Source organism: Apus apus, chromosome 11, assembly GCF_020740795.1.
Source record: "Apus apus isolate bApuApu2 chromosome 11, bApuApu2.pri.cur, whole genome shotgun sequence".
In the NCBI taxonomy this organism is placed as follows: Eukaryota; Metazoa; Chordata; class Aves; order Apodiformes; family Apodidae; genus Apus; species Apus apus.
Genome location: NC_067292.1, coordinates 19,071,864 through 19,097,814, shown reverse-complemented (window position 1 = coordinate 19,097,814; position 25,951 = coordinate 19,071,864). Strand labels below are relative to the sequence as shown.

Below are 25,951 nucleotides of genomic sequence, written 5' to 3'. Positions count from 1 at the left end.
ATGGAGGCAGCAGGTTTAGGGGCAGATGTCAAAATAACTGAAGGATGAGGACTTCCCATGCCACGTGCCCCTGAGAGGGATCTTTTATCTCAGCCTGCTTGTTGGGCTTCCAAGTCCAGCTTCCTGCTGCTGGGACATGGTGCTTCGCTCTCTGTGAGAAAGACAGTGTTCCTAGGGTCTCCTCCTTTTTGGGGACAGGTACAAGGCTCTGGACTATCCCAGCAACTGTGAGACAATAACCATCCTCAACACCACCCCCTTGGAAGCAGAGGTGCAGTTCTCCTTCGAGCACGACCTCAAAGCCGACACGTTCCTTTTGGACCCTCCCAGCATGAAGCTGAAACCTCACGAGAAGCAGGTCAGGAGATGGGCAGGTCAGGCAGAAGGTGCCCAGGAGCTGTTCCTCCTGCTCACTGGATGCCTCTTACATCTTTTTGTGGGGATGGGCTAGGAGCTGAACATCTGGGCATACCCCACCTCAGCTGGGCTGGTGGAGGACAAGCTGGTCTGCTGCGTTCAGGAGAACCCGGAGCCGGTGACCTTCCAGCTGTGCTGCCAAGGGGTGCAGGTGGAGCTGGGGGTCAACCCCAAGCAGCTGCATTTCAACAAGGTGCTTCTGCACAGGTCAGTCGTTCCCAGTCGGCCCCATTCCCAGCAGTTCCCAGTTTCTTGCCCACCGTTCCACGCTGGTTTGGACATCTGTGACAGCCACAAGCTCTGTAGCCCCAGCAGAGCCAGGCAATGGGGTCCCAGTGTCTTTGTGTCTTGGCTGCTGGTCCAGAGAGCAGTCCAGTTGCTCCTCCTTATCTCCCTTCTCTTGGACACTGTTTTGGCACCCAGCTCTCCCCTGGGACCTGACTTGCAGAACCTGTGGCAAAGAGAAAGATCAGAAGATGATCCAAGGGCTGGAGCAGCTCTGCTCTGGAGCCAGGCTGGGAGAGTTGGGGTGTTCAGCCTGGAGAAGAGAAGGCTCCAGGGAGACCTTAGAGCACCTTCCGGTGCCTGAAGGGGCTCCAGGAAAGCTGGGGAGGGGCTTGGGACAAGGGCAGGGAGGGAGAGGACAAGGGGGAAGGGATGAAAACTGGAAGAGGGAGATTGAGGTTGGACATGAGGAGGAAATTCTTTGGTGTGAGGGTGGTGAGACCCTGGCCCAGGTTGCCCAGGGAAGCTGTGGCTGCCCCATCCCTGGCAGTGTTGAAGGGCAGGTTGGATGGGGCTTGGAGCAACCTGGGCTGGTGGGAGGTGTCCCTGCCCATGCAGGGGGTTGGATCTAGATGATCTTGAAGGTCCCTTCCAACCTGAACCAGGGATCTGAAGGTTCTGGGAAATCATCTCCCTGGGGTTTCACCTGCGTGGCGGGTGAGCCAAGTGTCTCTGTGTCTTTGCAGGAGGGAGAGCAGGACCCTGGTGCTACAAAACAGCACCCCACTGCCCATGGCCTGGCGACTCAGTGGGCTGGAGAACCTGGGTGAGGACTTCTCTGTGTCACAAGCTGAGGGCATCGTTGCTCCCTGCACAGAGTTGGAGGTGCATCTGTATTTCAAGGCCACCAAGGCTCTCAGCGTTAAGAAGATGATCCGGCTAGAGGTGAGGGGAGTTGTCCCCTCCCTGGCAGAGTGATCAGCCCTTTGCTTTTAGGGGTGGAGACCATGCTTGGAGGGTACCTTGGAGAGAGGGTAGAGGATGAGCCTTCATGAGGTTCCTCTCACTGAAGGATTTTGGACACTTCAGTGACTCCAAGGGTCCTCCTGTAGCTGAGTTTGGTGGGGCAAGGGTGTTGTGGAGTCAGGAAGGACGTTGTGGCTGCCTGACAGACACCAGGGTCTACAGCCCCAACTTCTGCCTCCGAGAGGCTCACCAGAACACACGGCTCATCCTGAGTCCAGGTAGAGCAACAAACCCTCCCCCTGGGATTTGGTTCCCTGTGGTTTATGGGCTGCACTCCAGTGAGGACGGTGGGTGATTGAAGAGGAGAGGACTGGTTGTCCATGCCACCTGCTCTGGGACACCTCAAAACTTCTTGTGGGTTGTTTTGACATCACTTTGCTTCCCGGGGTGCTCCAGCAGCCAAGTTCTGCACTATAGGAGGGCAGAGTTGGGCTGATTTCTTTCTGCAGCACAATCCCCCTGGGTCAGCCCAGGAGATGGAGAGGTTGGACAGCTTGGGAGTCCAGAAATGCTTCTCAAGCAGGGGAGGCCATGGTGGGAGCAGCCAGCAGAGACAAGGACTCATAGGTTGTCTTATCAAAGGAGTTGAGGAGAGTGATCTGAGCAGTGTTTTGTCTCTTGCTGCCTGAGGTTTCGGATGAAGAAAATATCCTGGGGATTGTTCAGATTGAAAACATCCAAGTCTTGGCAGAGGCCTACGACATTGCTCTGAACATCAGCATGGCCAAAGGTCAGTGGCTGCCCCTAGAACAGAGTCATCTGGTGCATTGCCTGGCCAGGTGGGCCACCCAAGTGGTTGGGTTGGGATGGGAGCAGCGTGCAGGTGTGGGAGGGGTCCAAACCAGACGTGTTCTGCAAGGGGGGCAGGGCTGCAGCCCAGCCAGGGCTCTCATCTCCCAGCTCTGAAACCTGCAACTTGGGGTGCAACGAGAGATTTGGGGGCTTCAAAGTGACACTGATGTGAAGGAGCAGCTGGCAGTTCCTCTAGGCTCAGCGTGGTGCTCAGGGCTGTGGGATCTGTGCTTGGAGGCAACGAGGTGGAAACCAAACTCCTCCAAACCCTGTGGATAGTCTCTGAGTAAGGGAAAGGGCAGCAGGGTAGCTAGAGGACACTTCCCAGAAGGGAAGCTTGCTGGGAAGAGCTTTGTGCTGCCTGAGAGCTCCAAAGAGGGACCTTGTCACTTGGTGTGGTCTGCAGCAGCTCACAACCCCTCCCTTCTCTGTGGCTTTCTGCAGCTACAGATGGCAGCCTGGATTTTGGAATCCTCAGGGTCCTGGAATGTGCCAAGCAAGTGCTGACCCTGAAGAACAGAGGGAAGTACGAGATATCCTACAGGTGTGTCCAGCAGCCTGGTCTGTGAGTGTGTGGTGCCACCATCTGCCCAGGCCTTGCATTCTCCTTCTGCCCATGACCAGGACCTGTGTCCATGGTGGCTGCCTCGTGGTCCAGGGGAATGCAAAACTCAGGCTCTCCAGTCTCACACGCTGTCACGGGGAATCCAGCTACACACCAGCAGTTCTTCACAGCTCAGCAGGAGCCAGAAGGAGAGATGCTGGAAGTTAAGATTCATGTTCTTCCTTTGAGGCCCCAGCTCATTGCTCTTCATGAGGCTCTTCAAAGGAAGGAGATGAAACCATTCAGTGTCAAGGTCACCTTCCAGCACTGCTGGCTGTCAAGGTCTGGGATTCCCCGAGCTGAGCTGGACTCTTTCCCTTTGAAGTTTTTATGGTCCTGTGCCAAGTCCTGGAGGTGCTGGTGGCACCAGTACTTTTCCTTCTAAATCTCTTTGTCTCTTCCCTTTCTCCCCAGTTTCAAGCTGGAAGATACAGACACCAACATCCCCAACTTGGAGTCCCACTTCACTCTCCAGCCACAGAAGGGAATGCTGACTGCCTCCGAGCGCCCCGTGCAGGTCCAGCTGCTCTTCCACCCCAAGGTGGAAATGAACCTGAAGAACAAACCCATCCTGCACTGCCAGGTGAGCTGCCTGGGCCAGGTAGTGTGAGCAGGACATGCCTGGGGATTGGCAGTGGGATGTGTGTCTTCTGGAAGCTTCAGCTGGAGAATCCTCTCATCTGTATATAACAAAGTCCTTCAGAGGGGAGATTGAGGTTGGACATGAGGAGGAAATTCTTTGCTGTGAGGGTGGTGAGAGCCTGGCCCAGGTTGCCCAGGGAAGCTGTGGCTGCCCCATCCCTGGCAGTGTTGAAGGGCAGGTTGGATGGGGCTTGGAGCAACCTGGGCTGGTGGGAGGTGTCCCTGCCCATGCAGGGGGTTGGATCTAGATGATCTTGAAGGTCCCTTCCAACCCAAACCAGTCTGGGATTCTATGATTCTCTTGGTGATGCTTCCTAAAGGGAGCTGAAATCCTGGCTCTGGATGAGATGTTTAAAGAGCTGCTGAGGAGCTGGGCTGGGGTGAGGGGACAGAGGTGGGTGGGCTGCCCTCTGCTGTGTTTGCCAGGCCCTCCTCTGGTTGCAGGTGATTGAGCCCAACATCGGTGAAGGAGGTGAGACCATCGCTGTCATCCCCGTCAGGGTGTCAGCTGAAGCTGTGTTCAGCAAGTACAGCATCTACCCTGCATCCCTCAACTTTGGTGCCATGATGATGGGCACCAAGAAAACCTGCACCTTCTCACTGGAGAACAAAGGTGTCCTGGACTTTCAATTCTTCATCTACCGAGCAGACCAGGATGTGCCTGCGTTGCGAAGGAGAAGGTGAGGGAAACCCTGCACCAGCCTTCCTGCTTCAGGAGGCACCAGGGCTGGCTGGTGTGTGACAGGACACCTGGGTTCTTGCCCATCTGTGTCACTGGCTTGGGAGCAGAAAGGTGCTTTGGTATCTCCATGTGTAGGACAAAGCTGGTCATCCAGCTCATCTGTCCATAAGCTACAGCAGGTGGTGCAGGCAGTGCTCTGGGAGCCAGGAGGACTTTCCTCCATGGGGAGGATGGCCAGCTTGGGCCTTGGAGAAAGGCCAGAGGAGCTCAGCATGATGGATGTCTTCTGCTTTCTCCTCTCAGTAGTCACCAACTCAAATCCACCCACTCCATGGAGAGTGCAAGCTTAAGAAAAGGGTCTTTCTCAGTCAAGCAAAGCAAGACCTTGCTGCAGAAGGACACGAGCACCACGCAGGTGGGTGGCTCCTGCTCTCCAAGAACCACTGTAGCTGGGGTGGGGGGAAACTGCTGTGCCACAAGACAGGAGGTGGTCTGTGTGCTGGAGATCCATCATCTCCCAGGCACAAGCAGCAGCTGCTCAGTCCCACTGAGAGTCCCGTGCTCTGGCTCAGAGCTGGAGCTGGGTGGTCAGGAGAGGCCAGCAGGTCCTGTGGCAGCTGCTGGCCCAAAGAGGTCCGGGAGTGCCACAGATTTGGGATGTCCCTGTTTGAACTCCCAGTCTGCTGGGATGAGATGTCCTTGCTTTTCCTTCTTCCCAGCCCCCTCCCTCTTCTCTCCCATCATTTCTCAGTTGTCTCTGCTCTCCTGGAGGTTGAAGGATCCCAGCTATCACCTCCACCCTTGCCACCCAAGCTCCTTTCTCTGTGTCCCTCAGGACAAGCCTACACCTCCTCCCAGCTCCTTCAGGTCATCCTGGGGCTGCCTCTGGACCATGGGAGTCATCCCTTCCTGGTCTGGGATCGGGGGCTTGGGCCAGGCTGGAGGTCAAGGAGTCCTGGCTGGAGATGTGAAGGGCAGGCTGTTGGATGTCATCCTCTCCTCTCTTTCCACAGGCTCGTATCACTGCAGGCATGTTCACGGTGTACCCAGGCTTTGGTTCCATCCCTCCTGGGGCCCAGCAGGTCATCATGGTGGATTGTTGTGCAGAGCCCCTGGGGACAAGCAGGGAGAACCTCTCCATCGATATCAGTGACAGAGACCCCAAGGACAACCCCCTTGGCATCTCCTATAGCCTGGCTGCTGAGTCCTGCCTCCCAGGTACACCCCATCCACAGGTTCCCGTGGCCAGACCTGCTGCTGCTCAGCACCCAGATGTAGACAGAAAGGCACCCTGACCCCTGAGGTCCCACCTCCAAATCCTCAGAGGTCCCAGTCCTTTTCAGGTCTGCTGGTGGGGAGGGGCTGGGAGGGGTGTGTGGAAATGGAAAAGGAAAGCAAGGCCCTTGAAGGCTGAGGGTGACTGAGCTCCATCCTCACAGCCACCAACCCCACCAGGTTGGGTTTTGCAGGGACCTGGGCAGGAAGGGCTTATCAAGCCCAGCAGGGTCCAGATGAACTCAGCAGGAAGGCTCCTCCAACCCCAGCCCCCCCCCTCCCCTCTCATCTGCTCACAGGATTTGTTTTTGACGACGTCGAGTCCATCTTTGAGGAGCATCGAATCTGCAGCAACACCAAGGTCTGGCAGGTCCTACAGACCATTCAAGACAAGGGTGTGTTCATCACAGAGGAGAACAAGTTCATCTTCACCAATGTTCTGGTTGGGCACCAGGCCACAGCTCGTTTCAAGATCCGCAACATGGGCAAAATCCCCTGTGACTTGATCCTCTCCATCAAGCCCAACCCCAGTAAGGTAAGAAGAAGAGGCCATGGTGGGTGTTGCTCTGCAGGGGCTTTGTGGCAGCCTGGCTGCTTCTCCAGGTTTGTTAAACCTCTTGCCCAGACCAGTTCAGCTCAGTGCAGGTCAGACTTCAAGGGGTGTCAGTTGGGTTGATTCCAGTGTGTCTCAAGCAAGGTTGGCCCTCTCCTTTGGGTCTTTGGTGAGGGACCTGAACCCTTCTGAACATCTCTTGGAAACCCAGCCAGGGGGCTTTTCTACTGGGTTGCTGTGCCAAGGTTCAGAGCAGACCATTTCCTCATGCTCCCTGGTCTTTTTCTTCTCTTTGAAGGTCAATTCTGGATTTTTTTAATCATAGAATTTTTTTGGCTGGAAAAGACCTTTAAGGTCACCGAGTCCAACCTTTCACCCAGCCCGGCCAAGGCCACCACTGCCCCGTGTCCCTCAGCACCATCTCCAGGGCTTGGAAACCCCTCCAGGGATGGGGACATCACCCCTGCCCTGGGCAGCCTGGGCCAGGGCCTGACAACCCTCTGGGGGAAGAAACTGCTCCCAAGATCCAACCTAACCCTCCCCTGGTGCAACTTGAGGCCATCTCCTCTTGTCCCATCACTGGTTCCTTGGGAGCAGAGACCAACCCCCCTGGCTCCAACCTCCTCTCAGGCAGCTGCAGAGCCAGCAGGTCTCCCCTCAGCCTCCTTGTCTCCAGGCTGGACACCCCCAGCTCCCTCAGCTGCTCCTCACAAGTTCTCCAGACCCTTCTCCTTGTGCTCCAACCCCTTCCCCAGCTCCACTGCCCTTCTCTGGACACGCTCCAGCCCCTCCATGTCCTTCTTGTCCTGAGGGGCCCAGACCTGACCCCAAGATTTGAGGTGCAGCCTCAGCAGTGCCCAGCACAGGGGATGGTCACTGCCTTGCTCCTGCTGGCCACAGTTGCTGCCACAAGCCAGGATGCTGCTGGAGATTTGCAGGGTTTTCCATGCAATCTCCACCTCCCATCTGTGGTGGGCTGGCTGCCCAGCTCTCAAAACCACCTCCTGCACTCCTGGGCTCTCTGACCCAGCTCCCTGGGCGAGGTCAGCACCGCTTTGGAGTCACCCTGTGAGGTGGCAGGAACCCATCCAGGGAAGCAGGAGAGAAGACCCACTGCCCGGGGCTGTTCCCTGTGATCCATAGCTGAAGAAAAGGGCGTGATGTCAAAGGGTGTTTCCTCCTGACCCCACTCTCTGGCTTCCTCCAAGCCCACCAGCCGCGTCAGTGACGTTTTCGAGGTGGATCCCACTCGGGTGTGTGTGCCCAGTCACTCCCACATCTTTGCCACCGTGCTCTTCACCCCACAAACCATGCAGAGCTACCAGTGCCTGTTTGAAGCTTCCCTCGACGTCCGGGCAAGGTAAATCACCCTGGGAAAGCTTGGAGGGGGACACACACACACAACCTTTCTGGTATTTCTCCTCTGGGGGGTTGTAGATCTCTCTGTAAGCTTAACTCGTAGTAGCCCTGAGTGCTTCATGTAATGTAGGAACCAGTAACTACTGGGTAGAGCAGAGAAGTAAGAGTGATAGTTTAGCCTGTAGGGGTAACTGGGAGGACAGGGTAATATTAGGAAGTTATTTGATGATCCAAGAGCAGGAGCAGCTCTGCTCTGGAGCCAGGCTGGGGGAGTTGGGGTGTTCAGCCTGGAGAAGAAAAGGCTCCAGGGAGACCTTAGAGCAGCTTCCAGTGCCTGAAGGGGCTCCAGGAAAGCTGGGGAGGGACTTGGGACAAGGGCGGGGAGGGACTTGGGACAAGGGCAGGGAGGGAGAGGAGAAGAGGGAAGGGATTAAAACTGGAAGAGGGAGATTGAGGTGAGACATGAGGAGGGAATTCTGGAGTGTGAGGGTGGTGAGAGCCTGGCCCAGGTTGCCCAGGGAAGCTGTGGCTGCCCCATCCCTGGCAGTGTTGAAGGGCAGGTTGGATGGGGCTTGGAGCAACCTGGGCTGGTGGGAGGTGTCCCTGCCCATGCAGGGGCGTTGGATCTAGATGATTTTGAAGGTCCCTTCCAACCTAAACCATTCCATGATTTTATGACTCAGAAGGAGGTGGAGATGTGCAGCAGCTGAGCTGGGGCTTTCCAAGGACAAAGGATGAGATGAAGTGGTTTCTGTGCCAGTGGGTCAGCGAGGTTCCCTCCTTGTTTGTGTTCCAATGAGATGATCCTCTGTGATCACCTGGGGTATATTAAGATATTTTATGTTAAGGAGTGATTGGAGCCCAGTTCCTCTGTCCTGGGACCTCTGTTTGTGCCAGGGCTCTTCACCTGCTGTTCCTCAACCCTTTAGTCACCAAACTGGGACAGAACAAGCCAGTTTTCTGCCCTAATAAGCAATTGCTGGTTTAGTGTCCTTGGAAAGAATCTTCCCTGATGCTGTTATTTATTCACTTCTCCCTTGTTGGTTTTGTACTGTTTTCATGCTGTGCTTGTGCTTTTTGCACGTGTCTCCTGTCCCCACAGCCAGGACATTTGCCACGTCTCATCTCTTGCCTTATTATTTAGCTGCTGAACTGCAGGAGTTGAGGAAGGGGAAATGATTTGTAACTGTTCTCCTGGAAGGCCTTGGCTGTTCCAAGCAGGTTCCTCTGGTGAATGGCCCTGGTGAGGGGCAGCTGTGTCCTGGGGAACAGGAGTACCAGCCAGGTGGCACTTGCTTCATTGCTTGGCAAGGGGGAATGGGCTTGTGCCAGCCATAATCATGGAATCCCAGACTGGTTTGGGTTGGAAGGGACCTTCAAGATCATCTAGATCCAACCCCCTGCATGGGCAGGGACACCTCCCACCAGTCCAGGTTGCTCCAAGCCCCATCCAGCCTGCCCTTCAACACTGCCAGGGATGGGGCAGCCACAGCTTCCCTGAGCAACCTGGGCCCGGGTCTCACCAAAGGTTTCTGGTTTCTCCTTACCAATGGTCATGGTTTCTCCTCTGCCTCTCCTGCAGCTCTGCAGCAATTAAAGCACAGAGTCTGACCTTTGAGATCAGTGGAGATGGGAACCTGCCTCGGGTGACTATCCTGCGCCCAGTCCTCTGCAACAGGAGGGGGAACCCTCTGCTCCTCTTCAAGAAGCTGCTGCTGGGTGATGCACAACAACTCCCCCTGGTCCTTCACAACAGTGGCATCATACCTGTCCAGGTGAGGACCTCCTCAGGGGATGCATCATCTGGTCTTTTCCCACAAAGGTAAAGTCCCAGAAAACTCAGTAGACCTGGGAACAGGTCTCAGAAGTTCTTTTTAAGGAACTGACTGGGTGCTGCTCCCCAGGAAGGGTGTTCTTCTTGGAGATGTGGTTTTCTGACCAGTCTGTCTTTTCCAGTTCTACACAAGAATCTTGGTTGGGTGTTTTTCCCCATCTCTCTTCTCCCCCTGTGGTTCTCACATGGGAATGTGTGAAGTCCCAGTTACATTAAAGGAGAGTTGATCACATTTTACTACGTTTTAATTAAACTCAGTTGCAGTTTAATTGCTTTCTGCTCATTACTTGCAGTGCTTCATGTCCTGCTTGGTTAAATTTTAATTAGAATACTTTTATTTCCTGCCTGATCTTGACTTCCTCTTGGTGCTAAGAGGTGTGTGTGAAGCAGGGAGCTCTGTGGGGTGCCCCATGCCATCCTGCACCCACACCACTGTGGTCCTGCTCTGTGTTCCCTCTTCCCAGCTGATGATAGACCTGTTGGATGAAGGGGGAGTTTTCTCCCTGAAGGCCAGGCCCACCACACACTGCATCTATGAACCTGGGGGCATGAAGGAGGACTCTCCTAGAGAAGGTAAATCCATGGACCGTGAAGCATGGTTGTCCACCAAGGGGAAATGTGTGCCCTTCTCTGGGCTTGGCCAAGCAGCAGCCAGATGTTAGGTGTGGTGGTTTTTTTTTTCCTGGGTCTCTCTGTTCCCCTGGTTTTGCACATGGACTCTTTGCAGGGTTACCTCCTAGCAAGCTGGAGGAAGGTTTTCTGTTCTTCTGGCCATGGTGTGTTGAGTTGTGGGGGACTGTCATAGAATCCCAGACTAGTTTGGGTGGGAAGGGACCTTCAAGATCATCTAGATCCAACCCCCTGCCTGGGCAGGGACACCTCCCACCAGCCCAGGTTGCTCCAAGCCCCATCCAACCTGCCCTTCAACACTGCCAGGGATGGGGCAGCCACAGCTTCCCTGGGCAACCTGGGCCAGGCTCTCACCACCCTCACACCAAAGAGTTTCCTCCTCATGTCCAACCTCAATCTCCCTCCTCCAGCTTTAATCCCTTCCCCCTTGTCCTCTCCCTCCCTGCCCTTGTCCCAAGTCCCTCCCCAGCTTTCCTGGAGCCCCTTCAGGCCCTGGCAGGTGCTCTAAGGTCTCCCTGGAGCCTTTTATTTTCCAGGCTGAACAATGACTTGAATGCACCATTTGAGGCCTCTCCTGGCCATGGGGAGTTACCAGCCTGAGCAGAGGCAGCCCCTGAGCCCCCAGCCAGCCCTCAGAGGCTAAACCCCTGCTTTGACTCAGCTTGACAGTGTGGCAGGAGGGGACAGCTGGTGTTAACCTGGGGATAAGACACTTCAGCAGTGATCCATGTGCTGGTGTCAGTCTTGTGAACATAGGAGTGAGGTCTGGAACCACTGGTGGAGAACCTGTGCTTAGAGACAGTTGGGTTTCAACTTCAAATTCCTTTTGAAACCCCATGGAAGCCTTCCCTCTGCGTGGCTGGATCCCTTGTCTCTGCCTTCCCTCGCTGTGCAGGGAGGAAGCCCCACACTGCTTCCCTGCTCCTGCATCACGAGGAATCAGCAGAGTTTGATGTGCTTTTCAAACCCATCCTGGCCCAACGTGTGGAGGGGAAGATCCGCCTGTCCGTGGTGGACAACCCCTACGAAGAGACCAACATTCAGCTGGTGGGGGAAGGCTACGAGGATGACTTCACCCTGGATAACATCCGCGGCCTAGAGGCAGACAGCAAGGAGGACATTGAGGACAGTCCTGAGGAAGACACAGTGGAGGGTAAGAGAGGAGAGGCTGCCCAGGTGGAGTCAGGAATAGGAAAACACACGGTTCTGCTCAACCTGGGCCAGGTCCTGTTGCCTTGGCAGAGCAGCCATGCTCGGAAACGTGAGAATCATAGAATCATAGAATCATAGAATCCTAGGGGTTGGAAGGGACCTCGAAAGATCATCTAGTCCAACCCCCCTGCCAGAGCAGGGTCACCCAGAGCACATCACACAGGAAGGCGTCCAGGCGGGTTTTGAATGTCTCCAGAGAAGGAGACTCCACAACCTCTCTGGGCAGCCTGTCCCAGTGCTCTGTCACTCTCACAGTAAAAAAATTTTTCCTGATATTCATCTTAAACCTCCTATGCTCCAACTTGTATCCATTACTCCTTGTCCTATCACTGGTCTTCACTGAAAAAAGCTTAACTCCATCGTCTTGACACTCACCCTTTACATATTTGTAAACATTGATGAGGTCCCCCCTCAGTCTCCTTTTCTCCAAGCTAAAGAGACCCAGCTCCCTCAGCCTTTCCTCATCAGGGAGATGTTCCACTCCCTTAATCATCCTTGTGGCTCTGTGCTGGACTCTTTCCAGCACTTCCCTGTCCCTCTTGAACTGAGGGGCCCAGAACTGGACACAATATTCCAGATGTGGCCTCACCAATGCAGAATAGAGGGGGAGGAGAACCTCTCTTGACCTACTAACCACACCCTTTCTAATACACCCCAGGATGCCATTGGCCTTCTTAGCCACAAGGGCACATTGCTGGCTCATGGTCATAAAGGGAAGGGAAGATCCTCTTTCAAGGAAGAAGGTTGCAGGGAAGGGTTGGAGATACCAGCCTTCAGCTGAGTGTCTCTCAAAGGAGGTCTGTCAGCCCATAGTGTGCTCTGAAGACCACGTATGATCATCTATCTAACCAGACCTGTGCTGTCACCCAGTGGACCTGGTGCTCTGTGAGCCAGGTGTTTAGGGACGTGCCACGGTGGCTCTGGAAGCAGGAGGATGGGGAACTGCATCTCCCAGAGGGAGCAGGGCTTGGAGCGAGGGAGGGAGTTGGACATAGATGGGTCTGGGAGGGGCCAGATGGACCTTACTGCTCCCTGAGGTCTCTTGCTCTCGCTCTCCCCAGCTGCCAGAGTGGATCACATCCAGTTTGGGGAGTGTCACGTCGGGACCCCCTACGCTGCCACCTTCACCATCACCAACCGCAGCCGGGCGGACGCCGTGCGCTTCCAGTGGGGGGCAGACCCCCCCTTCCACTTCTCCCCCCAGGTGAGCTGGGGGGGGGGGGCTCTGCCCTTCCCTGCTGCCCAACCACTTCCCAGGAGCTGGGAACTCCCAGAGGGTCACCAGGTGGGTGGTGCCATCCCTGGGGCGGCAGGGCTGTCGGCCCCGCAGAAGAGGCTCCATCTGGGGAAGGTCTTGGACCTTGCTCTCTCAAACCAGGTGGAGCTTCCTGGCAGGGCTGCTCACATCCACCCCTCGCCTCTCCGTCCTGCCCTTGCCAGTGTCCCCACTTTGGTCTCTGGTTCTCCCTAGGTGGGCCACCTCCACGCTGGCTGTGCCAAGGACATCACGGTCACCTTGCAGTCGCAGGTGGCCGTCACCTTCAGGAGGCAGCCTGTGAAGTGTCAGGTGTCTCGGATCACCTTCCACCTGCCTCCAGAGCAGGTTCCCAGCTGGGACGACCGCCTGCGCACCGCCAAGTGGGTGGATGCCACCAGGGGCCCAGGAGCCACCTGGCCTGTCAAGGAGAAGGTAAGAAACACAATAGCTAAGGGAGCTTCTCCAGAAAGAACCCTAGGAGACCCTCTCTGCTAGCTGAGCAGCTCCTGCTTCCTCCTGACAGCTCTGAGCTCTGTCTCCACTAATGCCAGAGAGTTTGGTTGTGGGGTGTGTGTCACCTGAGATACCTCACTGTGAAGCAGCCCAGGTGGTCAGGCAGGAGGCTGGAGAGGTATCATCTCCAGAAACTTGCTTTGACTGCTGTTATTGCCAGACATGCTTATCTCAGGTGATGGTTCTTCCCTAGTTTCTAAACCATTATAAGACCTGGAATCCAAACTTCCCCATCAGAGCATCAATTGGAGACTTCTCTGGCAAGCTCATTCCCATCCCCACATGCCTGTCTCCAGCCCCTCCCAGTCTGGCTGCTCCAGGTGTGACATCCAGATTCTCCTAAGACAAGAATAAGAAGGTGCTTTCTAAGGGTTGCCTTCTTGGGGTTCTCCAGCCATGGAGCTCTGGCAGAGGATCTTAATCCTGAATGAGAGGGTTGCTGGGTGCAGAGAGGACCAAGAAAAAGCTCAGACACTCCACAGGGTTGAAACACAGGGACTGATACTTGGCCATAGTCCCCGTGGGTGTGTTCCCAGTGATGGCTTTGATCAGCAGGTGGAAACAAACACTGTAATGAAAGGGTCAAATTTCATCATCTATCCAGGGAAATAAGTGAGAATGGTCCTTCCTCACCCCTATATGTGGCTGAACGTGGAGGCCAAAAAGGCTCCCTGCTCAGCCTGCCTTTCTGGGCTCTGCTCAGTGGTTTTTCCCTCTCCTGTTTGGAGGTGATGGAGATAGATCCAGAGCCAGCTCACACTGTCCTGGAGAGCAGCAGCCATGACGTGGAGCTTCTCCTCAGTGCTGTGATTGACTATGCCCAGTTCAGGCTGGATACAGACTCGATTGAGTTTGAGCAGACCATGCTCTTCCAGACCAGGACCTTCACGTGAGTGTTGGAGACCAGGCAGGGACCTGTGGGTGGGAGCTGCCTTGGCCCAGGGCTGACCCAGTGTCTGCTTCCCCAGAGCTGTGTGGCCTCTGCTTTTCCTTCTACTCATGGTCCTGTGGTAACAAAGGTTTCACTGACTCATTTATTTCTTGGCCACTTAAGAAACCTCTTCTCATTTCTGTCAGGCTGATCAGCCTTGGAAAGGGGTCCTGCTGCCTTCTGAGCCTGAGCTTTCAGCTTCCCCTCACATTTTGACACATCTCAGGGCCTGGATACATGCCACCTGTGGACCTGTGTCCCTCCTAGGGCTTCATGTTCAGTCTCAGCTGCTGGTCATCCCTTTCAACAACTCCTTTATTGCTTCACCTTCCCAAGTCCTGGCTGGGTGCTGGGGTTCACACATCTGCACACAAAGCCAAGCAGGAGGTGGTGGCTGCCACCCTGCCAGGACATGTCAGGAGAGGTGCAATTCTTGCTCTACCTTTCTGCTGACCACAGCTACAGTTCTGCTTTCAGTGCCTGTTGCCTGTCCTCCTCTGCTTGAGGACAAGTTTGCAGTCCAAATCATGTCAAACTGAGATGTCAGACCAGAATAAGCCCCTCAGATGAAGTCTCCTGGGCACCACATCTGCCCTTCCCTCTTTAACTTCCAGACTTGGAGATGCTTTGTCTTGGGGCAGTGATCTAGCCATGGCAAAGTTGTCTGGGGGAGATGCTGTTGCCCAGCAGAAAGGAAGGGGTGCCAGGGGCCCACCCTGCAGTGTTAACTTCTCTACTTGGCTTTGGATTTTTTCCGACTTGTGATTCCTCTTCCTTGCTTTTCAGTTTCAAGCTGTGGAATCCAGGGAATGTGGCCCTGGAATACACCTGGAGGGAGGCTGTGGAGGATGACAGGGCAGTGAGCTCGACTGAGGGGCAGCTCCCATCCCATCTGGTTGGTAAGGCCCTGGCTCTGGGTGGCAGATGGAGGTGCCCGAGGGGTTTCAGTTGGTACCTGAGGCCTTGGGGAGCAGGACATGTCACTTCTCCCCAAAACATGAGTGGCTTTTCCACCTCTGTCCAGTCCTCTCCTTCTGGCAGCATCTTCTCAGCTGCAACTGGAGACTTTCTCCTTGCCTTTCAGCCCCTCCTGTGCTTGCTCTGACACTTGCTCTCTGTGCAGGAGCTGAGCCTGGCTGAGGGGAGAGCCCCACGGGGGGGTCAGGACTGGGAAGGGGGACATCAGGGCCCCTCTTTGGGAAGTCTCTGAGCCTGGGATGGTGTAACCATGAGCTAGGTGACCTGCAGGCACTGTCTGTGTGCAGTTCCCCAGCCCAGGGCAAAGTCACTGCTGAAAATCAAACCCTCCTGACTCAGGACACTGGGGTGTTTGCTGCAGGGGTCAGAGCTCAGTGGAAGGGCCAGGACTTGTTAACCTGCCATGAGGTGGTTGTGCCTGAGCACACAAGTGTCCTTGGGAGCAGCTTGGTTCTGTGGGGAACCTGTCCCAGAGGTGTCATCAGGAGCAGGAGAGCTGTCAGCCCTGGTGGTTCCTGGCACAGGCAGCTTGTCCAACCAAAGCCCTTGGAATGTGCTTAACTCCCTCCCCTGGGGGTGTTGGGTTTTCCCTGGCACAGAGGAGGCTCCTGCTGAGCTGCTCTGTGGCTGTGCCATTACCTGGCTGATTGTGGGCTCTGGAAGCCCAGCAAAGAGGAAAGAAGGAAAGGGAGGGAAGGACAGAGTGGTGCTGTTCCCCAGAGCCTCCTCTCCACCAGGCAAAACAAAGAAAATTCAGTCCTGCAGGCCACAGGGGGGCAGGACTTAGAATGCCAGACTGGTTTGGGTGGGAAGGGACCTTCAAGATCACCCAGTCCCAACCCCCTGCCTGGGCAGGGACACCTCCCACCAACCCAGGTTGCTCCAAGCCCCATCCAACCTGCCCTTCAACACTGCCAGGGATGGGGCAGCCACAGCTTCCCTGGGCAACCTGGGCCAGGCTCCCACCACTGGAACTTGATGCTTAGGACCTGTCACTGTCCTTCAAGCCCAGTGCCAAGGCTGGCTGTTCTGGGGTGTGAAACAGCACCCAGAAATTTTCCCGGATGCTGTAACATCTCTGCTGTTGTTTCCTGGATATGGTTTGAGGATGAACACTCTGCAGAAGTTTGCATCCATCTGCCCAGTCCTGGAGATGGAGAGTGTGTAAAAGCATGGAGTGAAGTGACTGCCTTTACTCCTGGGCCCACTCTTTGTTGACCCACCTCCCTGGCTGTCACCCCAGCATCTTCACAGGGGGTGGTCAGTGCTGTGCTGTGGTTCAGTCAGTTCTCTGGGTCTTTTCCCTGTACTTGCTGCCCCCTCTGTTCCCCCTCCTGTCTGTCCTCCCTGTCACACCTGTCCCCAGGACTCTCTGGGGTTACAATTTAGTGATCAGTAACAGAGGAACAAAGAGGAACCTGATGGCTCTCCATGTCCCTCGTCGGGGGGGGGCCCTGCTGAAAGCACTTGGCCAGGGATGCTCCAAGTGCATCCCAGCTCCCCTCTGTCCTCCTGCAGCAGGAGGCAGAGGGGACAGGATTTCCTTCTTGAAAGAACCTGTCCTGACTTGTTCCTTACCACAGGGGATTCCCACCACTCCACTTCTGATGCCACTGCCGTGCTCCCATCCAGCCTTGATTCCATCCCCTCCTCCCAGAACTCCTCTCTGGGTTCTCCCTTCTCTGTCGAGCCCTGCAGTGGCACCATCCCTGCTGGCCAGGAGCAGCAATTCCAGATGAAGTTCTCTCCAGTGCACGTGAGGGACTTTGAGAGCCACATGCTCTGCAGGTAGGAAACTTCCAGGGCCACTCACTTGTTAGGGGATTGTTGTGGTGACACCTCTGGCCTAGGGGGGTGGGAGGGCAGACCTGGGGACAGCAGCACCCGTGGAGGAGCAACCAACGTGCAGGAGCATCATCCAGCCTTGGCAGAAGCAGGAGGCACTGGGAAATGACATTGTGTGAAATACTAAGTTCCTGGAGGGTGGTAAAAACCTGGAATGAGAAAGCCAGGAAGGCTGCTGAGGGAGCAGCCAGACCCTTGTTCTGCTTCCTTATCAGACAAGCATGGTCTCCTTATCTACACAGGAACCTGGGGGCTGTGGTTGATCTCTGGACACGTTTATGTTCCTGCCTCCATGGCAGGGAGTGCAGTTCTGCTTGGTTTCCTGCTCAGTGCTTGCGTGGAGAGAGGACACAACCCTTGTGCTCTACAAGGAGACAAGCAAGCAGTTGGCTGGCTGGAGAAGTTCAGCTGGCTGATACTAGTCCCTCCCTTCCCAGTATTCCCAACCTGGAGCCTGGTCAGAAGGGCCCAGAGGTGGCTGTGAAGGGGACAAGCCTGATGCCACGTTACCACTTTGAGCTGGAAGAGTCTGACTACATCACTGCAAGAAGGCACAGCTCGGGTGTGCAGGGACCAAAGGGGACAACGTTTGACCTCAACACGAAGGTGGTTGAGTTTGCAGCAGCTGGAGTGGGTGGCAGGAACTGCAGGTAGGTGTGAGCATAGCTGCTCCTGTTGATGGTCTCCTGGTCGCCTCTGTCAATCAGGGACCTCTCCAGCTCCATTTCCAAGCCCCAGGGCACATCTGGACCTTATCTGTCTGCTGACACTTGGCCACCAGCCTGTTTTGAGCTGGTCAGTGAAGACCAACTGGCCAATTTTTCATTCTTGTCCCTTTCTTCAACAAGGTGTGGGTCAGTCTGGGAGGACCACGTACCCCCAGCCCATGCTTTGTGGCCAGTACAACCTTTGTCCCTTGGAAGAGCATCCTTGGGATGTCCTCACTCCTTTGAGACACCAGTCACACACGGTTGGTGAAGGCTGCAGCCACAACAGAGTGTGTCCTCTTCCAGAGGAGTCTTACTGGCCTTGATTTTACCACTTGAGTGTGCAAGAGTTGGGCTACATCCTTGCCCATTTGTTGGTAGCCATTAATCTGTAGCCACCAAGGCCCTTAGGAAGCAGGTGACATGTTTGTGCTCCCAACGTTGTTCCCCTACACCAAACAACTTCTTCCAGATGGTGTCCAGGACTGGCAGTGCCTGCTGTCTGCTACAGGACAGTCATTACCATCCCAACACCACCTCAGTGGTCCTCTTTGCTTTGTGTGCCCAGGACCTTCCTGGTTATGAACCCAACTGGCTCCATGTATTCCTTCCAGTGGACTTGTCAAGATCCTGAAGCCCCACCAGGCCAGGTGGCTTTCTTCTGCCTCACAGAGAGAGGTCAACTCCAACCAGGGAAGAAAGCAGAGGTGGGTGCAGAAAATGAAGAAGGTAGATCCAGTAGGCACGTATGCCAGTTTGACATCAGCTATGGCTGCAGTTGCTGGGTGTCCCACCTCACTGGGAGCTTGCCAAGACCATGAGGAACCTTGTGGGTGCTGTGGAAATGAGCTGGCAGATGAAGCTGCACACATCTTGCAGCTTTGGGGCTGCCAGCAGCCCAGCTCTGAGCTCACAGCAGCAGAAGGTGGAGGTTCCTGGGGTTTCTTGGTGCTATAGACTGCTCCCCACCAACCCCCTTACCCTGCCAAGAGCAGCAACTACCCTTTCTTTCTCTCTCTTCTCCCACAGTTGAAGTTTGAGTTCATCCCTCAGCACCTGGGCATCACAGAATCCTTCTGGGTCTTCAGAATCCCTGAGCAGAGCATTTCGGTCCCGTTCCTCTTGGCGGGCACTGCCACCGATCCGCTGGTGGCTCTGGACAGATGCCACCTGAACTTCCAGATCCTGCTGATTGGTGAGCACACCGTGGTGACCCCTTAAACCCTCAGATGGGGAGCTTCCAGGGGCCCAGCCCTCCCGTTGTTCCACCAGGGTTCAACAAGGGAAATGGAAATGGGCACCTGTGAGCAGATCATCCAGCTCCCGGTGTGCAAGGGAGAGGGAGGGGAAGGGAGGAGCAAAGGATTTGCAGCAGCTGCTTTGTCCTCTCCCCAGGGCACCAGGTACAACAGACTATCTATATGGTCAACAGTGAGAAGGAAGCCTTCAGCTTTGCTTTCAGAGAAAGCTCTCTCTTCTCTGAGGGATGCTGCTCCTCCGTGAAGTTGGAGCCCATGGAAGGCTCCATTGCTGCTACCTCAAGGTAACAGGGCTCCCAGGCCACCTTCCCTCTCCCGTGTGCCAAACCTTGCACTGTCACTTTGCTTCTGGGGCTTCCACCCCAAAACCAGGCACCAGGTGGCTCCCAGCAGTGCCACACATCTGCCCTGTGTCCTTCCTTCCCCATGGGGACACCAGGAAGCTGCAGGTTTCTCCATAAAGTGTTGGGTGTTTCACTGTCTTCTAAGCCCCCTTCCTGGAAAAAAAAAAAAATCAGGCTTTGGATCTTCTGGTTTTGATGAGAAAAGTATTTTGGGGAGAGTTTAGCCCCGTGACTCCCTAAATGTGCAAGGTCTCCTGTTTTCCCTGGGTTCCTTTAGTGACAGAGCCCACCACACATGGTGCAAAGCCTCTGAGGTCAGCAGAGCCCACCACGGGGGACAGGCTTGCCCAGCTTGTTGGGGTTGGCAGGGTCACCTGCCAGAAAACAGAGGCTCTTTCCTTGCAACCTGCAGCCATGCCTTGAGATCAGACGTGGTCCAAGAAGTATAAAAGGTCACCAGCTCATCTCCTGGTTCACCCTGGAGGTCCCAGGTGTGAGGAGGACGTGTTGGCTCTGGGGCAGCTTTGCTGTGGCTTCAAAGCTGCTGAATTTTGGCTTGTCATGATAAGAGAGCATCTTGGGGCAGTTCCTGTGGCTCCCCTGGGAAGTGGTGATTCCTGAAATCTCTGTAGTTTGGATGTGTTTGGTCATGAGCCCAGAAATTAGAGGTCGTGGCTGCCCCATTTGAGATTGAGGTTGGACATAAGGAGGAAATTCTTTGGTGTGAGGGTGGTGAGAGCCTGGCCCAGGTTGCCCAGGGAAGCTGTGGCTGCCCCATCCCTGGCAGTGTTGAAGGGCAGGTTGGATGGGGCTTGGAGCAACCTGGGCTGCTGGGAGGGGTCCCTGCCCATGCAGGGGGTTGGATCCAGATGATCTTGAAGGTCCCTTCCAACCCAAACCAGTCTATGATTATCCATAAAAATCAGAAGGAGGCAGTTTGGTGGCACCCATGTTGTGCTGCTGTCAGGGGAGCTGGAGGGTTCTGCTTGGCAAAGAGGGTGTCACCCCTGTCATATGGAACAGAGAGGTCTCTGTGGAGATCACAGATTGGGGTCATATGGATCAGAGAGGTCTCTGAGTGGCCTCCTCAGTGCCTGGGCCAGAAGTGGGGTCTCCACCCAACGCTGCCCCCTGTAGCACAGGGCCAGGGCAGTAAGGTCAGTGCTACTCAGGGCTTGCTGCCTTGTTGTGTCCTCTGCCATTTCCTTGCGTGGGATCATCACACCCTGCACAGGTCTCACCAGGGTTTGCTCCACAGTGGAGAGCCCCTGGAAAAGCATTGGGCTGCTTCTGGTTTCTCCCAGGCCCAGGGGTTCCCCACAGGCAGAGCACTGCAACTCTCCTGTGGAGCAGGTAGTGTGGGGTCAAGACAGAGACAGGGAACAGAGCCAAAAGGGTCTTCTCTCCCCAGGCTTCCCATTACAGTCGTCCTCACACCAACAGTGGAAGGAGAGGTGGTCTTCAACATCAAGTGTGATGTCAAGAGGAAGCCCCAGCCCCTCTCCTTGAACATCAAGGCCACCAGCTACAGTATGAATGTGTCAGTCAGGTGTGAGGACAGGAATGGTCATGTCACTGAGCTCAGTGCACAGGAGACCAACGTCATTGATTTCAAGGAGGTGAGCAGCACTGGTTCCCCAAACCATTTGCCCCACGAAGCCCTGCAAGAATGGGTCTTGACCAGGAGCTTAGCAGATACCTTTGAACAAGAAGGAACATTTCTCCTCATCGAGGAGACTGATCCTTCAGACAGGTCGTTAGCTGAAGGTGAAAAATGTGGGAGCAAGTTAGGGAAGAGCACTTCCTCTGGCCAGTGCCTTGTGTGTGCTCCAAGCCCTGCCCACCACCTTCTCCCCACAGGTGCAGCTAAATGACATCAGCAAGCACATCTTCAGGATCTGCAATAACAGCAAGATCAGCTTCACCTTCTCGTGGGAGCTGAGGGGCCCCCCAGCCCGTAAGCAGGTCCTGGCTGTCACCCCCCAGACAGGCACCGTGCAGGCAGAGGAGGAGGTGGAGACCCAGCTGGCTTTTCAACCCCGCAAGATGTGCTCTCTGAAGGGTGTGGAGCTGAGGCTGAAGGTGAGGCACCAGCAGTTGACAGGGGACCTTCACCTTCCCTGTGCAGCAGGTTGGCAGCAGCAGCCCTCAGCTGGTGGTGAGCACCTCCACTTAGAGCCTGAGCCAGGCAAAGAGGCCCCACCTGCTGCAACCATGAGCCTGACCAGCTTCTGGATGGAATGTTTTCTCTGGGATCCCAGTGGGAAGCGCTCCTGTGGCAGGACATAGTCCTCAGGCCCTCTCTGCCCCTAATTTGGGGGGCAGCCCTAGATGTGCACGGGGATGAAACTCTTTCTCCTTGCCAGAGCCCTCCTGAGGTGGGTCCCACAGCTCTGGCCAGCACCTGGCTGCACAAAGCAGAGATGTGACTCCAAAAGCCTTCCCCCCCCCCCCCAGACCAAACCTTCCACCTTGTTTCCATTCTGAGGACCTTGGGCACCTGCTGTTCCTCCTTGTCACTGCAGCCAGCTGTCCCCATCCTCTTCCTCAGCTGTCTCTGCTGGTTGTTGGTTGTCATTCCAATCTTTGCAGTGGTTCACTCTGTCTTTCACCCCACCAGATCAGCAGGGGTCCCACCTTCACCTGCGTGTTCCAGGCCACCACGGTACTGCCCACTGTCCACTTCTCCACCACCAAACTCAACTTTGGAGCCTGCTTCATCCACAGTGCTGGGATGCCACCTGTCCAGCAGACCCTTGTCATCACAAACAAGGCAGAAAGGAATCTGAGGTAGGCCTTCTCCAGGAGCTCCTTCCACCCTTGCTGAGCACTTTCCTGCCCTCGCCAGCCCTGTGGGTGAAATCCTGAAGGTGCAGTGCAGGGAAGAGGAGACAGGAGAGGCTCAGGTAGCCCTGGAGATGTTGCCTGAGCACGCACAGCCTGGTGACACCTCTGCTTCTCTTTGCTGTGCTTTCTGCCAGTCTGAGCTGCCGGTTCACCAGCACCCCCTACCTGAAGCTGAACTTCCCAGGGTACGTCCTGTGCCCAGGAGGGTCACTGGAGGTGCCCATCACTTTCTGCCCCAAAGAGGCCACCTCTTACCATGAGCTCATCCCTTTTGAAATCAACGGGCTCTGTGAGCAGACTGTTGAGGTCCGAGGGAAGGGCACAGCCATGAAGGTGAGATGAAACCCAACTCCTAAAGCTCCAGGTGGCAGGCAGCCAGCCTGGCTTGCTTCCTCCTTTCCCTCACCTCTCCCATGCTTTGATTTCCTGCAAAACCTTTGCTCCTTCTTTTTCCTTTGATCTGATGTTAATCCCTCCTGCCTCAGGTCGAGGTTGTGGAGCCCCCAGGCAAGGTGGTGAAGCTGGGAGCTGTCTCCGTTGGCCAGACTGTGAAGAAGATGGTCACCATAGCAAACAACAGTGCTGCCCCTCTCACTTTTAAGCTCAGTCTCATGAGCACCGTGCCAGAGCTGCAGGAAGCTGGGGTAAGGACCCTTCCTTCACTGGAGAGCACTTTGGTGTAGGAGAGGACTCAGAGAATCACAGAATGGTCAGGGCTGGAAGGGAACTCTGGAAGACATCTAGTCCAACCTCCCTGCTAGAGCAGGATCTCCTAGAGCAGATCCCACAGGAACACCTCCAGGTGGGTTTGGGATGTCTCCAGAGAAGGGGACTCCACCACCTCCCTGGGCAGCCTGGCCCAGGGCTCTGTCACCCTCACAGCAAAGAGGTTTTTCCTGATGTTTAGCTTGACCCTCCTGTGCTCCAGCTTGTGCCCATTGCCCCTTGGCCTGTCACTGGACACCCCTGAGAAGGGTCTGGCCCATCCTCCTGACACCCCCTGTAGATATTGACCAGCACTGATCAGATCCCCCCTCAGCCTCCTCCTCTCCAGCTGAGCACCCCCAGCTCTCCCAGCCTTTCCTCCCAGGGCAAACACTCCAGTCCCTTCATGATCCTCCCGGGCCCTCTCCTCTTGTCTCCAGCAGTGCAGGACTCACAGCTGGGTTCCTAGATGAAGTGACCTCCTCTCCTTCCTTTGGGCAGGTTCTCTGCTTGAACCCCAGCAACGGCCTGAGTCTGAAGCCCAGAGGAGACACCTGTAAGGTGGAGGTGACCTTCTCCCCGAGGTGCCGCATCCAGCCCTTCTCTGAGGAGGTGACACTGGAGCACAGTGGGTTGGTGCACTCCCTCTTCGTGGTGCAGGGCTCCTGCCCAGCCATCCACCTCAGCCTGGACCATGAGCACCTCAGCTTTGGAACTGTGGTGTACCAGAGCTCCACGTGCCAACGCCTCGTCATGCACAACATGGGCGACGTAGGAGCCAAGTAATGCAAAACTGTCCTCTCTTGAGAGCTTGGAGGGGGGTTGGGAGGAGTTGGAGCTTGCTCAGGTGGTTCCCCTCTGGTTTTTCATCGAAGCATAGAATGGTGAATGTTGGAAGGGACCTGAAAGATCATCTAGATCATCTGGTGGGACACCTCCCACCAGCCCAGGTTGCTCCAAGCCCCATCCAACCTGCCCTTCAACACTGCCAGGGATGGGGCAGCCACAGCTTCCCTGGGCAACCTGGGCCAGGCTCTCACCACCCTCACAGCAAAGAATTTCCTCCTCATGTCCAACCTCAATCTCCCTCTTCCAGTTTTAATCCCTTCCCCCTTGTCCTCTCCCTCCCTGCCCTTGTCCCAAGCCCCTCCCCAGCTTTCCTGGAGCCCCTTCAGGCACTGGAAGGTGCTCTAAGGTCTCCCTGGAGCCTTCTCTTCTCCAGGCTGAACACCCCAACTCTCCCAGCCTGGCTCCAGAGCAGAGCTGCTCCAGCCCTCTCACCATCTCTGTGGCCTCCTCTGGACCTTCTCCAACAGCCCCATGTCTTCCCTGTGCTGAGGGCTCCAGAGCTGTGCACAGTACATCCCACTGGAGAGCTGTGCAGTCAGGCCCTGGAAGTTAGGGAAGGTTACACCTAAAGGCTTGTTTACAGATGGGTGAGTCCTGCCCCACCTGTAGCCACGTTGCCAGATGCCTCAGCATCATGCCCAAGATCTGGTGGAAAAGCCCACATGAGGATTAGAAAGAGCACACTGCATTCACAGCCTCCCAGTTGCTAATCCTTCCTTCCTGTCCTTGTGCTTTTGGCAAGGTTTAGGTGGGACGTCGAGAGCTTCAAGCCAGATTTCTCCATCAGCCCCACCAAAGGTTACATCTCCTCAGGAATGGATGTCTCCTTCATTGTGACTTTCCACCCTACCAAGCTGAGCCCTGCTATCCATTACCAGGGCCTGCAGTGCTTCATCCAGGGCAGTGAGCCTCTCAGGCTGTCCCTGGTGGGATGCTGCATGGAGGCCCCTGTCACCAAGGAGGTAATGACAGGAGGGGACCTCTCCTTACCCCACCACATCTCTCCCATGGGTGTCACTCCGTGATGGAGGACGTGGATGTCACTCCTGCCTGGGTATCCCCCAAGAGCTGAGAAAACCACTGGGCAGGATTCCCAAAATTCCTGAGCTCTGTAGTTGCTTTCATCCCCTGTCAAAGGTGCTGCTCCTCCAGCCAGCTCCTCAGCTGTCCTTGCCACAAGGACACCCTGCAGGGCTTCTCCAAGACCCTCCCCACAAAACCACCCAGCACTGCACCCCCAGCCAGGCTTTTCCTCCCTGTCAGGGCAAGGGGGGGGGACACTAGGAGTGGGCAAGGCAGCTGCTTCCAGCTCCTGGAGCACAGGGATGCAGTGTGGAAGGTTCCTGGCCCTCATGGGCATCACATGAGGGTGCAGCTGGAGGGTGTTGGCTCTTGGTCCCAAAAAGGACCCCAGAGCTGCTCAGGGGTTGTGGGGCTGCAGGTCTTGTCCTTGCACGGGAGAGAGATCCTGCCATGACTTCCCGTGTTCTCCCCTCCTTGGGAGGTGGCAGAAGACTTCTCCTCCTTGGGAGAAGGCAAAAGACTCTCCCTTCTCTGAGACCCAACAACTTGTTTTCCACCAAAAGCTACGTTTGGCATAGGAGGAGGAGGAAAAGTTCCTCCTCAGAGTGGGAAGGACTCCTCGGTGTGGCCAAGCAGCCTCTGCTCCTCTGTTGCAGATCCTGACTTTCACGTGTGATGTGCGTGAGGAGCTCAGCCAGGTCATCCTCCTCTCCAACTCCAGCAATGAGGCCTGGACCATGCAGCCTGTCATCGAGGGGGAGTACTGGAAGGGGCCTGAATTCTTCCATCTAGAGGCCAATCAACAGAACAAGCCCTACAAGCTCACCTACAAACCCCTCACCATGACCTCTGAGAAGATGCATCAGGTAGGTGAGCTGTGCCAGCACACTGGCCCTCAAAGTGTGGCCCTCAAAGTGTGGCCCTCACAGCTCACCCAGCTTTGGGCAGAGGAGGGTGGTTGAGATCACCTTCAGAGGTCCCTTGTGAATTGAAATTACCCTGCCATCCTGTGTTGGAAGCTGGATTTCTTGGTGGCTGGAGGCCCAGGTGTAAGGGAAGCTCAGGTGGGAAGTCTGGACTGACCACTACAGATGTTGGAGCAGCTCACCTAAGAAGCCAGGTTGTCTGAAGGCCCAGGAAGTGGAATTTGTTCTGTGCAGCTGCTGGGCCCTGCATGAGCCCCAGAGGGGCTCGGAGACCCCTGGGGGCTGCAGCAGCCCCCCTAGCCCTGGGCACCACCACTTGTGGCAGTGCTGCCCTGCTGGGGTCTTCTGTAGGGCACAAGAGGGGTGAAGCTGCCCTGCCTTTTCTCACTGTCCCCCTGGCCACTGGGAAATGACACCGAGATCTCTCTTGACATCAGCTGCAGTTCAGCAGGAGCTTTGGAGGAGCCCTTCCTCCAGGTCCCCTCCATTCCCATGGGCACTATTTCTGGGACACA

At 55.7% G+C, this 25,951-nt stretch overlaps 1 protein-coding gene across 1 annotated transcript in view; it reads left to right on the top strand.

Annotated features, from left to right (window-relative positions):
• The window catches only part of HYDIN (HYDIN axonemal central pair apparatus protein), a 148,014-nt gene that overhangs the window by 118,148 nt on the left and 3,915 nt on the right, over nucleotides 1–25,951 (top strand). Inside the window, exons 50-80 of the mRNA XM_051629185.1 lie at nucleotides 199–358; nucleotides 452–624; nucleotides 1,389–1,587; nucleotides 2,299–2,398; nucleotides 2,905–3,004; nucleotides 3,479–3,647; nucleotides 4,151–4,386; nucleotides 4,692–4,803; nucleotides 5,402–5,606; nucleotides 5,963–6,198; nucleotides 7,425–7,576; nucleotides 9,158–9,350; nucleotides 9,874–9,982; nucleotides 10,935–11,192; nucleotides 12,313–12,455; nucleotides 12,723–12,941; nucleotides 13,751–13,911; nucleotides 14,740–14,852; nucleotides 16,515–16,719; nucleotides 17,214–17,426; nucleotides 18,052–18,190; nucleotides 18,513–18,678; nucleotides 18,879–19,026; nucleotides 20,498–20,705; nucleotides 20,947–21,168; nucleotides 21,707–21,876; nucleotides 22,068–22,266; nucleotides 22,419–22,577; nucleotides 23,140–23,420; nucleotides 24,230–24,449; nucleotides 25,167–25,376. Of these exons, the coding sequence (XP_051485145.1) occupies nucleotides 199–358; nucleotides 452–624; nucleotides 1,389–1,587; nucleotides 2,299–2,398; nucleotides 2,905–3,004; nucleotides 3,479–3,647; nucleotides 4,151–4,386; nucleotides 4,692–4,803; nucleotides 5,402–5,606; nucleotides 5,963–6,198; nucleotides 7,425–7,576; nucleotides 9,158–9,350; nucleotides 9,874–9,982; nucleotides 10,935–11,192; nucleotides 12,313–12,455; nucleotides 12,723–12,941; nucleotides 13,751–13,911; nucleotides 14,740–14,852; nucleotides 16,515–16,719; nucleotides 17,214–17,426; nucleotides 18,052–18,190; nucleotides 18,513–18,678; nucleotides 18,879–19,026; nucleotides 20,498–20,705; nucleotides 20,947–21,168; nucleotides 21,707–21,876; nucleotides 22,068–22,266; nucleotides 22,419–22,577; nucleotides 23,140–23,420; nucleotides 24,230–24,449; nucleotides 25,167–25,376 (5,578 nt within the window). The remainder of the gene's footprint in view (nucleotides 1–198; nucleotides 359–451; nucleotides 625–1,388; nucleotides 1,588–2,298; nucleotides 2,399–2,904; nucleotides 3,005–3,478; nucleotides 3,648–4,150; nucleotides 4,387–4,691; nucleotides 4,804–5,401; nucleotides 5,607–5,962; nucleotides 6,199–7,424; nucleotides 7,577–9,157; nucleotides 9,351–9,873; nucleotides 9,983–10,934; nucleotides 11,193–12,312; nucleotides 12,456–12,722; nucleotides 12,942–13,750; nucleotides 13,912–14,739; nucleotides 14,853–16,514; nucleotides 16,720–17,213; nucleotides 17,427–18,051; nucleotides 18,191–18,512; nucleotides 18,679–18,878; nucleotides 19,027–20,497; nucleotides 20,706–20,946; nucleotides 21,169–21,706; nucleotides 21,877–22,067; nucleotides 22,267–22,418; nucleotides 22,578–23,139; nucleotides 23,421–24,229; nucleotides 24,450–25,166; nucleotides 25,377–25,951) is intronic.